This window comes from Taudactylus pleione, unplaced genomic scaffold, assembly GCF_031769625.1.
Source record: "Taudactylus pleione unplaced genomic scaffold, aTauple2 ptg000575l, whole genome shotgun sequence".
Classification (NCBI taxonomy): domain Eukaryota; kingdom Metazoa; phylum Chordata; class Amphibia; order Anura; family Myobatrachidae; genus Taudactylus; species Taudactylus pleione.
The window spans coordinates 1,229,895-1,245,238 of NW_028284977.1; the positions used below are offsets into that span (position 1 = coordinate 1,229,895).

The 15,344-nt window shown below is 40.0% G+C and overlaps 1 protein-coding gene across 1 annotated transcript in view; it reads left to right on the plus strand.

Moving 5' to 3' along the window:
• Positions 1-9,030: 9,030 nt before the first annotated feature.
• The window catches only part of LOC148481530 (vomeronasal type-2 receptor 26-like), a gene marked incomplete at its 5' end in the record, with an annotated part of 115,204 nt that continues 108,890 nt past the window's right edge, over positions 9,031-15,344 (plus strand). The window contains one exon of the mRNA XM_088453287.1: positions 9,031-9,327. Within this exon, the coding sequence (XP_088309413.1) occupies positions 9,031-9,327 (297 nt within the window). The remainder of the gene's footprint in view (positions 9,328-15,344) is intronic.

Genomic DNA, 15,344 nt, shown 5'->3' on the forward strand with positions numbered 1-15,344 from the left:
TGGGACAATCACAACTCAATGAATACACCACATATGTGGATTCACAATTAATAAAACTGTTAATATAAAAAGCAATGCCGGTTTTTACTGATGAGACTTGTTTACCTTTATTAATAATATGTTTACACGTAAGGCATCTATTGTGCTTGCACGAAAAGCAACCTTTTGGTTTAGTTGGAAGGCAGGTATCGGTCCTTACTATACCTTTTTTATATTTTTATTACCATTACTAAAAGCACTTGGGTCTAAAAAGCTTTTTACGTTTCTGTTCTTTTTTAAAACAATATTCAGTTTTGGGGCAATAATATGTGAAAGGACTGGATCACATTGTAAATTCCTTTTAGATTCATTATTAAATTGAGAAATATATAGCAAAGAGGTGTCCTTTTTTTTTAGAATTAGTTGTTCTTATAGATTTATTTGCCATATCATTCTCCATGGTTTCTAGAGTTCCAACCAGTTCGTTATTATGACTGACACAGGGGGCAGTATTAGGAGACCTAGACTCATGCACACATTCGGCATGAGTCTTAACTCTCTCTATCAGCCCTAGAGGATAACCTCTCTTCAAGAAATTCACTTTCAATTTGTTAGCATGTAGATGAAAATCCTCGTCTCCACTACAATTAAGCCTAACCCTTCCCATTTGGCTCTTCGGGATGTTATCAATCCAAGGACGATAATGTCCACTAGTTTAGTGAAGGTACAAGCTGCATTCGTCATTTTTGGTGTAAAGAGTTGAGACAATTTTATCAACTACAGCTGACAAAGTGACATCCAAAAAATCAATAGAGGCGTGACTAAAGTGTGAAGTGAAACATAAATTCATAGTGTTGGTGTTCAAAAAATCAGTGAAGTTATTGGCAGAACTAATATCCCCATCCCAAATAAAAATACATTGTCTATGTACCAGCCATAGAACACCAGACTAGCTCCGCAGGTCCATCCCAAATATATTGGTCTTCAAAAGTGCCCATATATATATTGGCAAAGCTCGGAGCGAATCTGGTGCCCATGGCCATCCCGTGAATTTGCAAATAGTGGTTGGAGTAAAAAATGGTATTATTATGTGTCAAAATTAAACTAATACAATTAACCAGAAACTCAACTTGGTCTTCAAAGGTATTAATATCTCTATTTAATAGTCTCCTCACTGTCAGAATTCCAGCCTCATGCAGAATATTGGTGGAAAGTGCCCTGGACGTCCAGGGTGAAGAACCCATATCCCGGATGCCAGGTTATTGTTTTCAATGTGTCTAGTAAATCCATGGTGTCATGAATGTGTGACCTCAGAGCAACAACCTAATTTTGGAAAAAGTGATCAACGAAAAAAGATAAATTAGAAGTGAGTGAGTTGATCCCAGAAATAATAGGACACCCCGGTGGAGAAATTAAAGACTTGTGAATTTTAGGTAAATAATAAAACACCGGTGTGACAGGGTGACAAGCAAACAAAAAGTGAAATTCGCCCTTAGTGATAATGTCTCTATCTCGTGCATCATCTAATAATAATTTCAATTCCTTCTAGAATACCAATGGAGGCATCACTATTCAGTCTGGTAAAAGAAAGTGTCCTGAAGTTGATTCAACACCTCTTTAATCTGTTTTGTTGAGGATGACAACTTCACTGCTCTTGTCAGCAGGCTTAATAAAAGTAGAGGAGTCATCCTGAAGATTCCTCAGGGCCACCCTCTCCCCATGTGACAAGTTTATTTTCCCAAGATCCCTTTTTGGGTTGGAATTACATAGAGTTTAAAACTCCTTAAATGTGTTCTTATAGAACAATTGAATACTCAAGCTTTTATGACTCAAAGGAAAAAAGTTAGACTTTCTTTTAAATTTGGTTCTGTCTATGTGTAGGGAGGAACCCTGAACATCGAAAACCTTGATGTCTTCCTCCATTGTCCACCCTTCTATTTGTAGTGTTTCTAACATAGAGATACATGCTAAATCATTAGTATCCGGGAAAATAGGCTGATCATCCTCATCTAGTTTATTTGTACCTCTTTTTTTGTTATTCTTAGAAAAAAAGCACAGTTGTCAACATAGTAATCTCACATAATGGTTGAGTTCTGAAATAAATTAAATAAATTAGGGTTTGTACTGTGAGCAAAATGAAGGCCTCAGACAAAAGTTGTACTTCAGTGTCCTTCAGGGGCCACCTAATGGATAGGTTAAAAATAACTGAGTTGTCTAACAGAATCTTGGACCTCTTAGGTCTCCTCCCTCCCAGTCCCCTCTTTCCCCATCCTCTCCAGATGATCTTCATGTCTCCTCTTCTTCTCTCTCTGTATGGGTCTCCGTCTTCCCTATGATCATCTCTTGCAATACTTTGTTCTCTTAGCTTCACCTTGTGTGTATCTATATATCATATGCCCATGTCCCTTTAGTACATTATATTTATTTGTTGGTTGGATACATTTTCATGTTTCCTATCTCAGGCTAGTTCATCAATTATTTTATTTGTATGCATGTCAATGTTCTCTGTATACATAATTAGAATGACTTTTCTAGCATAATGCTGGTTTGATCTAATTTAATAAATAAACCAGCCTGGGTTTTATATTATTATCCATCATATTGCCATCCACTGTGTTTTTTAGTCATATATTACAATTTATAATGGTATTATGTTTTATATATTTGAATATTTATTTTTAGATTGTAGATGGATAGTTAGTAGTATACAATTTCATTTTTAAATATGCATTATACATCTGATTTTGATATATCTTTATTTTATTATAATTTATTTAATTTTATTCTAATTTAGTTGGTGGTTAGACTATTTAATTCCTGTTCACCAATTTATGTAATTTAAATAATATAAGTTATCATTTTAATGGAAATAACTAATAATAAATAAATAATAAATATATAAAATAAAAAAGAATAAATAAAAACTAATTTTCTTTCTAAGATTATAGATATCTACAAATACTATGATATATATTTATTATAATCTATTCTCTTTCAATTGCATAATATATATTTGATATTAAACTTTGACACTTCTATGTCATATTTTTGCTGGGACATTAGACTATAGCTAAATTAATGTAGCACATTATTGTGTTTTTGTTTATAGTGTGATGATTTGTTTATAGTTTAGATATCATCTGTTTAAATTGTTCTACAATAGGTGTCTATTGCCGCTTTAGGTTAAATGAGACCGCTATAAGCTGAGTATCAAGATGAGTCACTAAAAAGATAAACAGATTAATTAATCAACCAATCATTTATGCTTTGGTGCTATTTAAATTGTCCAACTACTGGAGGTGAGCAATCCATCTTGAAAAAGGCTACGGTCAGTAGCAGAAATGCATTGCTGCTCCCTGACACGTCAACCGGAGATCCAAAATTGGCTTGGTACCTTGCACTGACCACCACCTGACTGGTTGATGGACTGGTGCTTTCTATTTTACCCCAGCCTGAAATCTAAAGTAGCTAGGCGGCTCTGGAAATGTGAGCTGGCCGTGTCCAGTGATGGCACACATGATCACTATTTTCGGTTCCCTCCATGCTGTACCATCTATGCTGCCTTCAGTGGTCTAAGACAGGGGCTATGAGCGTTTTGCGGTGGACCATTACATCTATGCCACTGTCATCATTCTGAGATAAGAGCCGTGAGTGTCCTGTGGTGGATGATTACACTGGATTTGTCCTTTCCTGCTGTACTCCGAACACCCTAAGGCATAGCCTTGAATACAGGGTGTCAGTGAGTATTCACTACCAATATCCTGCTGTGGATATATACAGATATACAGGACATTAATGCACAGCAGTTGATATATAATTTTTTTCAAATATACCAATGTCGGGTTATATTCATTATCAATAATCAGAGGAGAACTGTTATATGTTTATTTTCCTAAAAGGATCTCCGGGGTATCTTTTTAGAGTCACTAATCTGTATCAGCCATTTGGATACTTATTCCTTCATTGGATACATTCTTGGCTATAATAATTCTGTATACTTTTTATGATTCTACTGATTTTTTATTCATTTTTCTTTGTACTTTTTATAAGCGTCTGATCAACTCTTTTATTGCTGAATATAATATATTAATTATATTCTTCATGCTTAATAGGACTTATTGTGTAATTGTTTATAATTATTTATTTATTTAATTTAGTGTGATTTGTATTTTGCTATATAGCTCTACTGAATAAATTACATATATTTTTTACCTTAATTTGATGTGTGCTGTACTAGTGTCCCAGCTTAAATATTCTATTGTTATAATTTTTGTATGTGAGGTTGACAATAACCTCTTTTTATATACTGCTGCATTAATATTTGATCCCCTTGCTCATCTAGCGCTAGGTAATTTTTTCTCATACTTAATGGATTCTCTTTGTTTTAGCTCCTCCTTAAGTTTCTTAAGCTGTTTTTCCAACATTCTAATGAGGGGAATTACCTGACTCAAGCTGGCAGTGTTTGAACTCACTTCACAGGTATCTACTTTGAATGGTTTCAGCACTCTGCACAACAAGGAAAGTATTTCCCACCTAGCTTGATTAAAGTACAGTCTACCTCCACTTCCTATGTCATACTTCGTATGTGTAGCTTTGGATGGCTTTTTGCTGTTCCTGCATCTTCTAAAGCATATAAAGGGTGGAGTTCCACTGCATAACTGCCTCTTGGTTCAGCTGGTGACAGGGCAAATTCAAAATTTTTTGCAGGTGCTGAAATCTTCTATATGCACCTGCTGAATGACAAAAATGCTTCGAAATTTTGTGGGCCATGGGTAGTCTTCTGTACTGCCCTGTCATTTTTTTTTTTACATTTTGCAAAACAAAGTTATTAGTGTGAGAAAAACATGGAACATGTTGGAATTCACCCAGCTGCAATGCTCACACAATATTGGTGGTATTGTCAGAAATCTCAAATCCTGAGGAGAATGCAAGCGGGGTAAGCCATTTTGCAATGACATCCTTGACTTTTTCTTAGAGTTTATAAGCAGTATGCCTCTTAGTGAAACCAGGTATACCCAGAGTAGCCTGCCTCTGAATGAGCTGCTGTTTCTTAGATGCTGCTGCTGCTGTTGGTGCCGCTAAAGGAAATACACCCACCCAGTGGGCTGTTACAGTCATGTAATCTTGCATTTGCCCTATTCCACTTGTCCATATACCTGTGGTTAAGTGGACAGTGAGTACAATGGCATTTTGGAGGACACTAATTAAGTTTTTTTAACATCCCTTTACAGGCTCATAATTGCTTTTCTAGTGAAGAAGAACCTAGATGGGATTTGATAGCAGGGACAGAGGACCTCAAATAACTGTTTTAAACCACTGCACTAATGGCGTATATCAGACACACATCTACTACCAGCATAGATTTTATGGCGTCAGTGATGCACTGGGCAACTAGGTGACTGCTGTCATACTTGCTCCCTCTTGCAAAGAATTGTTTAACAGTCAATTGTTTTTTAGAACTACTACTAGTAGTCTTCCTGGTCCCTTTCTGGGATGAATATCTACTCCCAGCAGCAGGTGTAGTGCTCAAGGATTCTTCTAAGGGATCAAGTATAGAAGAGGACTGAGTTAGCCTTATCAAATTGGATGCAGGACTACTTCTGATCATGATTAAAGAAATTGTTGATGAAAGTGTTGGTGGTAAAGATGCCAGGTGTTTGGATCTAGCAGAGAGAATGGATGTAGCTGACGCTGGACTGCTTGTTGTTACTTTTTTATCCAAAGTTTCTAAATTTTGCAAACACTTGTTGGATGCACTGTAGATGACGTAACAGGGAGGAGGTTCCTAGATGGTTAGGGTCCCTACCGCTACTTACTCTTGCATGACAATGGGTACAGATGACTTAACAACTGTTGTCTGGATTTGGGTAGAAATTATTCCACGTAAAAACTGGATTTTTTTGTTTTATGCCCAAGGCATGACAGTTGGCTTTTTCTTATCATGGGCAACAACTGTTTCCACTGGGGCCTGATTTACATCAACAACATCCTCATTATCAGTATCCTCATCATCAACATCCTTATTAGCATCAGCTATACAAATATCTTCCTCATCCTGGTGCACTTCCATAGAAGCATCCTCAATTTCTATGTCAGCATGTTGACTTGTGCTGCTCATCTTCACATTTGCAGAGGATGCACAAGTGGTGGAAGGAGGATCTTCTTCGACTATAGTATTCAAAAGGTCAGGCTCACACATGGCACCCACCAACACACTTAGGGCCGTATTCAATTTGGAGCGAAAAGCCATTTTCGGCAAAACTTTTTCGGCGATGATGTCATTTTCACCGATTTTATTTATCCCCATATTCAATTTCCCCGACTTTTCGCCGGTGTGAAAAGTTTGAGCATTGTAACCAGCAGAAAAGTATCGGCAATGGATGCCTGGCAGAAAAAATTGCAGAATTCTGGTTTTAGGGTGCAGACTTGCGGGGACCACCCTAAACCCTTTTTATACCCCCTTGATGCTTTGTCAAAAAAACCCAAAAAAGTACACAAAGGACACCCCAAATATCGCTATGAAAAAATGGGCAAAAAAAAAAGTTGGGGTACGAATTCAGAAACTAGCGAAATAGCCTCTGGGGGTCTGGAAGTATGGGGGATGTTTTTTTTATTGCAGGACATTGCTGAAGGTGTATTTTTTTGTGCACTTTAAAGCTTTATTTTAGTGACTTTGTACTATGCTTGCACCTATTTTCATGTACCCCAAATTTTATGGGAATACTTATTTACCCCCCCACAAAATTAAAAAATATATTCTTCATCACTTGCTCAATGACGCAAAATAGCACCTTTTGAGACCATTTAAAAACCCCAAATACCTTTAGCAGGGCTATTTGGGGGTACCCATAGTGATCCCCCATGTCAGATCATCTTTAGAGGGTGACAGGCTGATTTCCCCAAAACTGCCAGAACTTTTTGCCAATTTCCAAATTGCCGGGTCCCGTTTTCGCACATTTGCAATTGAATACGGGGATATGTGGGGATGCGCGCAATACTTTTTCGCTGGCAAAACTTCAGATGACGGCGAAAAGGCCAGACTCAGACTTTTTCACTCCAAATTGAATATGGGCCTTAGACTCTCCACAGGGATTTGTGACATTTCTGAGTGCACAGTTGGTTCCTGTGCCTTAACGATTTAATATTTTTAAAATGTCTACAGGGAGAAGGGTTTACATCATCATATGAGGCAGAACCACCAGCATTAGCCTTTCCTTACCACTTCATGAGGTGAAAGGCCTATTGCCAATTTGATGTCTTTCTGCAGCTAACTTTCCCTTTAATGTTTTTTTCTTAACTACTGTAAAAGATTGGTTCTTTGATTTTAGATGCCCTGACTTAAGCCCTGTATGCCCATGAACATCGGCTTTAGTAGATGATGTAGACGGACTAGTATCATCATGACTGGTGGCACTGGCAGCAGCTCATGTACTAGTATGTGGTTCCCACTCTCCTCTCAACTGATCGTTCTCCATATCAACAAATATGAATGAAGTGGGGTACAGCACACACGTCAATTTGTACCAATTTTATATATTACACTACGGTATCAATGACCTACAGTGTCATAATATTTTAATGAATATTACACTGCAGTTCCACTTACAGTATCACAATATTTTATATACATATACTTTTTACACATACATACACATACATTTTATATACACATGCTCACATATATATGTGTATGTAATACATATATAGTGTAGTGGATAATGACATTTACAAAGGTTGCTGGATATGATAATTGTGTTAATGATTATGATGGAAGATGATGAGATGTGAAAACGATAGAGTTAGTATTTTATTTTGTTAAAATGATAGGTAACACTATCCACGCCTCTAGTGTGGCATTAGACATACCCACTCTGGTGGAGACCTGAGTTTGCGGGGCCCAGGGGCACCGAGAGTGAGAGCATACTAATCTCCCAGGCACGGGCTTGCTGAAGAGACCCGACGGGAGCCCAGGTCCAATGCCGCCCCCCTCGTCCCTGTCAGCTGAGCAGCATAGCACAGACTGCTGTGTGCTGGGCTGCAATTAGAGAGTGCTTGCTGCTGCAGAGCAGCAGCAGTCTCCTCTGTCTGTGGAGGAGAGCAATCATCATGATCGTGCCCCCCATGTGTGTGGGTGCCTTGTGCACTGATGGACATCTTGGATGTGTGATGTGACCAGGAAGTGCTCTGCTCAGAAACTCACCAGAGCTCAGTCAGCAGCTGCAGAGGGAGGAAGAGAAGAGACAGTTTGTGATGTAAGTAGGAGAATGAAAAGACACTGAAGCTTAGTGTAGTGAGAGGTGAGTTAAAGTGAGTAGGGGGTGAGACAGGCTCCCAGCACTCTGACCAACCCCTACATGTGCCTCCATAAACCATTGACCTCACCACACATCACTGGTACCTGGTGCTCATGAAGGAGGGGGTCCAAGTACATAGAAAAGCAAAAGAAAAGGAAAAAGCTAACAAGAACAGAAAGACAGATAGGAATGAATAGCAGAGAAATTAAACAGTGACAGGGACAAAAAAATCCAAGAATGAAAAAATACAAAAAAAAGGGGGCATGGACTTGTACCCACAAGGCCACATCCCCTGATGTATGTCATTGTGGGAGAGTGACCACATGTCACACCCCCATTCTTGTCTTTATGGGGACTTGTCCAGAGCTCCGGGAGCTTTTGGGCAGCTCCCATTATCTCCCAGCACAGTGTGGGTGATACGTGTGTGTCATCCATCACTCCTGCAGTGCTGCTCAGTGACATCATCTGAGGGGGTGACACCTAGCTCTGCTAATACCCTGTGTGGACCACACCCAATAGTGATGTCACTGGTGTAGAACACTCATAGTGAAACAACTGTATATAGCTATAGAGATCTGCCTCCTTACTCTATTGTGGCAGCTGGTTAGGATTCTTGCATATGTTCTTGTATTATCTTCCTTGATGGCGCTGATTATTATACGTGCTCTATGTGATGTATAATCTCATATCTGTACATAAGAAATAATGTCATGAAATGATTTGCTGTTTAATTTAAAGAAACCATATCTAAAAATCTTGCAGCATTAACATTGAAGAGTACAGAAGCATATTGTCTTTCATATTTGCTGTTGACAAAATTAACAAGGACCCCGACCTTCTCCCCAATGTTACTCTGGGCTATCACATATATAACACTTGTGGGGATACAAAGAAATCCTTAAGCTATGTCCTGCAGATATTGTCTGGAGAAAAGAAGGAGGCTCCTAATTACTCATGTATAGAACACGGGGAAGTAGCTGGATTTGTCGGTGACTCTGGTTTCCATACAAGTCATGCGATGGCCCAGTTACTGAGTCTGTACCAGTACCCACAGGTAAGTGGTCTATCACTATGCACAGAGACACACATTACCAGCCTGGGTCACTGTGAGTAAGAGCTAGTGCTGCCTGCATGTATTATCAACACCGTCTCTGGGATAGATAGTGATCATAATAACAATAGGGAAAGGCAGTGGTTTGCTATTGTGTAACATATGAAAATAATTCCACAGATATCATTTTTGGTCAATCAGCCAACAATAAAATGTCATCAGGATTTATAACATTTGTAGTCAATGTAGCACCAATTTAGTGTCATGATGGAACCAGCCACTTCATCCTCCAATATTGTATGCTACTGTGCATGTGCAACCATACCATGCTTTCTCAGCTCTGTCCCCCATGCTATAAGAATGTGCCCCTGATAATCTCCAGCATTATACTCATATGAGATTACACGTACCTGCTGCATTATCCATGTGTCATACTGTAAACTTGTCCTGTCTGGTTATTACACCTAAGATCTGGTTAAATGTTCTACTGTGTGGACTAACCTGCATTACACACCACTGCCATCAATATCAACTGTAGGATCTGACAATACATGATGGGTCCAGGTCACCGAGCTCTCACACCGCTAATGTGTTCAGATTAATGATACCAAGAACTCTGCTACAGTGATACAGAATATGTGACAAGGAATCAAAGGATATGAGCGAGTACAGAAAATTCCTTTTTTAACAATAAGGGGTAAATTTACTAAAGTGAGAGTTTTTAGAAGCGAGTTTTAGAAGAGATGTTGCCCATAGCAACCAATCAGAATCTAGCTATTATCTTCTAGAAGGTGCTAGTTAAATGTTAAGTAGAATCTGATTGGTTGCTATGGGCAACATCTCTTCTAAAACTCACTTATAAAAACTCTCACTTTAGTAAATTTACCCCTAAGGGTGAAAATGTATAGTGCAGGAGCAAGCATGAACTTTACCAAATTAGTGAGTGCAGAGAAACACACTACATGGAAGTTAATTTTCCAATTGCAGTTAAAAAAGGAAACATTATGGAAAGTTGCTTGTATGCCCGGTGATAATCCCAATCCAAATGATGTAGATAGAGCCATGGGAACCATATGTCTAGCTGTAGAACAGCATGTGTATTCTATAATTCATGGGAAGGTAACAGTGCATGAAATGTGGATAACATAGCAGATATTCCTAATGAGTCTAATCAACCTGATGCACACTCTGGGCCTGATACGGAGATGTACACAATGGTGATTTTTATGTAGATCAAATAATTGTTTGCCATTGCAAATGTATGTCAGCCACATTGTGCATTGTTTTGCGATTTTTCCCACATGGAGTATCCATTAGCAAAGTGAGTGACAGGTAGTTAGCGTTGGGGTGTGGTAACAGGGGATGATTAGAATAACACAGGCTTGTACATCCATTTAAATGCTGTTCCATGGGCATGTATAAAGCATCCATTGTGATATCCTTTGCAGCCTGGAAGCAGCCTGCGTGTCAGGAGAGCTGCTCTACTTGAGGCAGATCAGACCTTCTGCAAGGGCTGTATGGCTGATCAATATGCATTGATGTTACCGATGTTTATTCTGGTGCACAACATTGGACAGATATGAGAAGGCAGCAGTGGGCATCACTATGCTTGGGTAAACTTTTGAACCATTAGCATATTTTTGCAGCTGCGATCTGTGTGAAATTGCAGCCTTGATCGCATTAGTGCCCATCTCTGTATTAGGCCCTATGTACAGTACTAAGCTTAACATGTGCAGGAATATGAACAATTATATAGCTAGAATGCTGCCTATATCTCAGTATTTGAATTCAGTAGGCATCCAAGTAGATAACAAGAAAGTAGTAAATGGCAATGCTGCAAAAATTACACCAGAGTTTACTTTCCTTTGGAGTCATGTGCTACAAACTACCAAAAGAGATTGTACAGAACAAGCCCAACAGAGATTGTACAGAACAAGCCCAACAGAGATTGTACAGAACAAGCCCAACAGAGATTGTACAGAACAAGCCCAACAGAGATTGTACAGAACAAGCCCAACAGAGATTGTACAGAACAAGCCCAACAGAGATTGTACAGAACAAGCCCAACAGATATTGTACAGAACAAGCCCAACAGAGATTGTACAGAACAAGCCCAACAGAGATTGTACAGAACAAGCTACTGTCACTTCAGGAGCACAAACCTGTTTACACCAATGGTCAGAATTCCATTGTATAGTCAAAGGGCATGAAACCTAAAAGGCACAAGTGCAAGTGTTTCAAGTAGTACAAAATGGGACATATGGTCTCAGAATGTAAAGCGAATGAACCAAGACGGTATTTCAGCATGCAAGCATGATAGAAAGGTATAGTCAGCACAGTCAGCCGACAATCATTACAAAGATAGCTGGTATATAGTCTCAGGAGCTATGAGGACCTTCAGCTGCAATGAAAGTTGGTTCAAGTCAATAAAGTCATGTTAGCATGTAAGCAGCAGGGGAATGGGAAATACAGTCATTAATGTTATGAATGTTGGGACAATTAATGTGTACTTGAGAATTAAAGGTGAAACAGTTATCAAAGATAGAGAATATGTCCTCTTTGTACCAGATCTAGAAATACAATAAGAAAGATTGTAAAAAAATGAGCTCCTACAACTGTATATCCTACATACTGAGGAGTGTTGTGTGATGACGCTTTATATTATAAACCATTTATGGAATAATTGCACAGCAGCCTAGGTCACATATGACATGACAATGTATAGAATCTTCTAGATGGCATTGTCCGTGTACCCAGCAACATCAGTATGTGAAAGTTGTGTGAAGGGTAAGCAAACATGTTGCCCTTTTCCTAAGTTAGCATCCAGAACTATTGTACAATTGGAACTAGTGTACATGGATGTATGTGGACCAATTGAGGTGGAGTCATTGAGTGGCAGTCATTACTTCATGACACTCATAGATGATGCTTCAAGTATGACACACATATACTTTCAGAAAACTAAGAGTAAAGCTGAAGAATACAAGAGTCTAGTAAAACACAGACAGGTCTCAAAAGAAAAGTTTTAAGTCTGATAATGGTGTAAAGTATGAAAACAGAGATCTTGCTACTTTTCTAAATAGGAATGGCATCCAACACCAGTGGGTTTGGAGCTATGTTTTTCCAATATTTACTCATAGTTGCATTCTACAACCTGTCTGCAAGATCACAGGAGGCAGAAACAAAACAGAATCAGCAGCAGGTAGAGGTGTAGCAGAGGCTACGAGAGCAGTCATACAGATGTTTAACCTCAATTGAAAAAACTTAATGAACCTGTATGAGCTCAGCTTGAGCCAGACAATGCATGGTTACAAGTTATATCCGGCTTGAACAAGTTCTCCTGGCTGTTATGCACTTTTTTTGCCATTGGGAATAATCAGGCAGTCACAGTGCATGTGGTTGGGATATCCCAATTCTTATTTAGTCAATATCTCACTCAAGTCCTGGCAGCCCTTAAGTCCCACTCCTACACCTGTATCTTCTTCCATAGTTAGGAGTTACAGTGACATGAAGTCAAGTTAGGTTTTTCTAGCATCTCAGGCATTCTTAATATCCTGGATGGTATAGACTGAACACACATTGGGTTAAGATCATCTAGGGGCAGGCAGTCAGGTTGCCGGCGGATGGGATGCCGGATGTAAATATACCAATGTCGGAATCCCGATGCCCATCAGAATGCCGCCGCTGCCATCCTGATGAGATCAAGATACCGACATCAGCATACCAACCACTGGCACACCAATCATAAGTATGCGGTTTAGGGTTAGGCCGGGGATGGGAAGGTTAGGTTTAGGGACCTCCTGAGGTGAGTTAGGCTTAGGCACTGATCAGGGAGGGTTTGGGCTAGGCTGCAGGGTAGGGAGTTAGGGTTAGGCACCACTAGGGAGGGTTAGGGCTAGGCACCACCTGGGGGAGGTTAGGGTTAGGTGCCACCCTGGGGAAGGTATCTATAATGGGTCCAGTGGGGACCCGCAATGCACACCCTGCACCATAATATACTTACCTCTTTGAAGTCCCACATCAGCATGGGGGTTTGGTGCTGTAAAAATGTTTGGAAAATGGATGTCGCTGCCATTTTCCCAGTGATCTGTAGATGCGCTATAGATCCTGTTCACACTCTAGTGCCAAGAGTCTATAACTCCAGCGCTCGCCGCGCACAGCTCAGTGCACTGCCAGGTGCCGAACAGAGGGGGGGGGGGCCATGACGGAGACTGCACATGGGCCCCCTCCTCACTAGAAATGTCCCTGGCCAGAGCACAGTAGTTACAGCAGCGCAGCAGTATGACATACCGTGTGCCCATTACCTTTCCTCTCTAGGCCCCGTCACTGCTCATCTGTACCCAGTTAATGCCACCTAATGCTTGACTGGTAAAAGTACAACTTTTGAAAGAAAAAAATTGATGACCTGCAATCATCGCATTTCGGTTTCAATCCCTACAACACTCTATACACCACATACCACCTGACAATACACACGCACACACACACACACACACATATATATATATATATATATATATATATATATATATTGTTGAAGCCGGATAATTGGCTGAGACAGGATCGGTTTAAAATTAAATCCGCAAAACACCATTTTGCGAATGGCAATGAGATGCCATTTTGCAACTGGCCGTCCAGCGCCATTTTAGTGAATCTCGCCCATTATAAGTACATAAGGCGATGCTGTTATTTAGCGTTGTGTGATTCCCATGCAATAGAAAGATGTTAAAAGACCTCATGACACTGGAGAGTTATGTACAGGTTATGCTGTGGTAAATGATGAGGAAATTATAGAAGCCGAACCTTTAGGCCCACCACACTTGGCCCAAGTGGCGGAACTGTTGGCAATAAAGAGAGCGTGTGAGTTAGCAAAAGGTAAATCTGTCAATATCTACACTGACTCTAGGTACGCCTTCGGGGTGGTACATGATTTTGGCGCTCTATGGCATCTGAGAAAATTTATGACAGCATCAGGCACACCAATTGCACATTCCAGACATATAAAAGGACTACTGACAGCAATCCAATTGCCAAAGGCAGTGGCAGTAATTAAGTGTAAAGCCCATACATGTGAAGATGATCCGGTGTCACGGGGCAACAAGAGGGCAGACAAAGCTGCAAAATGGGCAGCAGGGTTAAAAATGAATGTACCAACTGAACAAATCATGACTTTCCAAACAATTGATATGCTGAAATTAATTGAGATGCAAAATTTGTGTTCTACCCAGGAAAAGTCAGTCTGGAGGTCCAAGGGATGTGAGCAAGAGTCCTCTGGACTCTGGAGGGATGGACAAGGTAAGCCAGTGGCTCCCAAGGTGTACTACCCAAGCCTGGCTGAGGCAGCACACGGTCTGACTCACTTGGGAAAGCAAGGTATGTGAAAATTGGTGAGAGCATACTGGTGTGCACCAGGTTTTTCTTCTCAAGTGGATAATAGAGCAATGTCCTATCTGACCTGCTTGAGGAAAACATTGGGAAAATGATCCCTACCGAACCATCCCACATTCCTCTGACTGACGGACCTTTTCAGGTAATACAAATTGATTTCATCCAATTACCGCCCTGCAGGAATCTCAAGTATGTATTAGTGTGCACTGATGTGTTTTCTAAATGGGTTGAGGCAAACCCAGCTGCCACTAATACTGCTGCGTTTACTTCCAAGAAATTGTTCAGGAGTTTGTATGCAGATACGGTATCCCTAGAATTATTAAGAGTGATAGGGGTACTCATTTCACAGGTGATGTTTTTCAAAATATGTGTAAGCTGATGGGTATTAATAGTCGACTTCACACGCCCTACCGACCGCAAGCCAGTGCCAAGGTGGAAAGGATGAATGGGATTATTAAAAGCAAATTAAGTAAAATCATGTTGGAAACTGGACTGGGTTGGCCAGAAGCACTACCACTTGTCCTTCATAGTATCAGGACAACTCCTAGACCCCCTCTCAATCTGTCCCCCTTTGAAATACTGTTTGGTAGACAAACTAATTTGATTATAACTCCGCAAGAAGATTTGAAAAG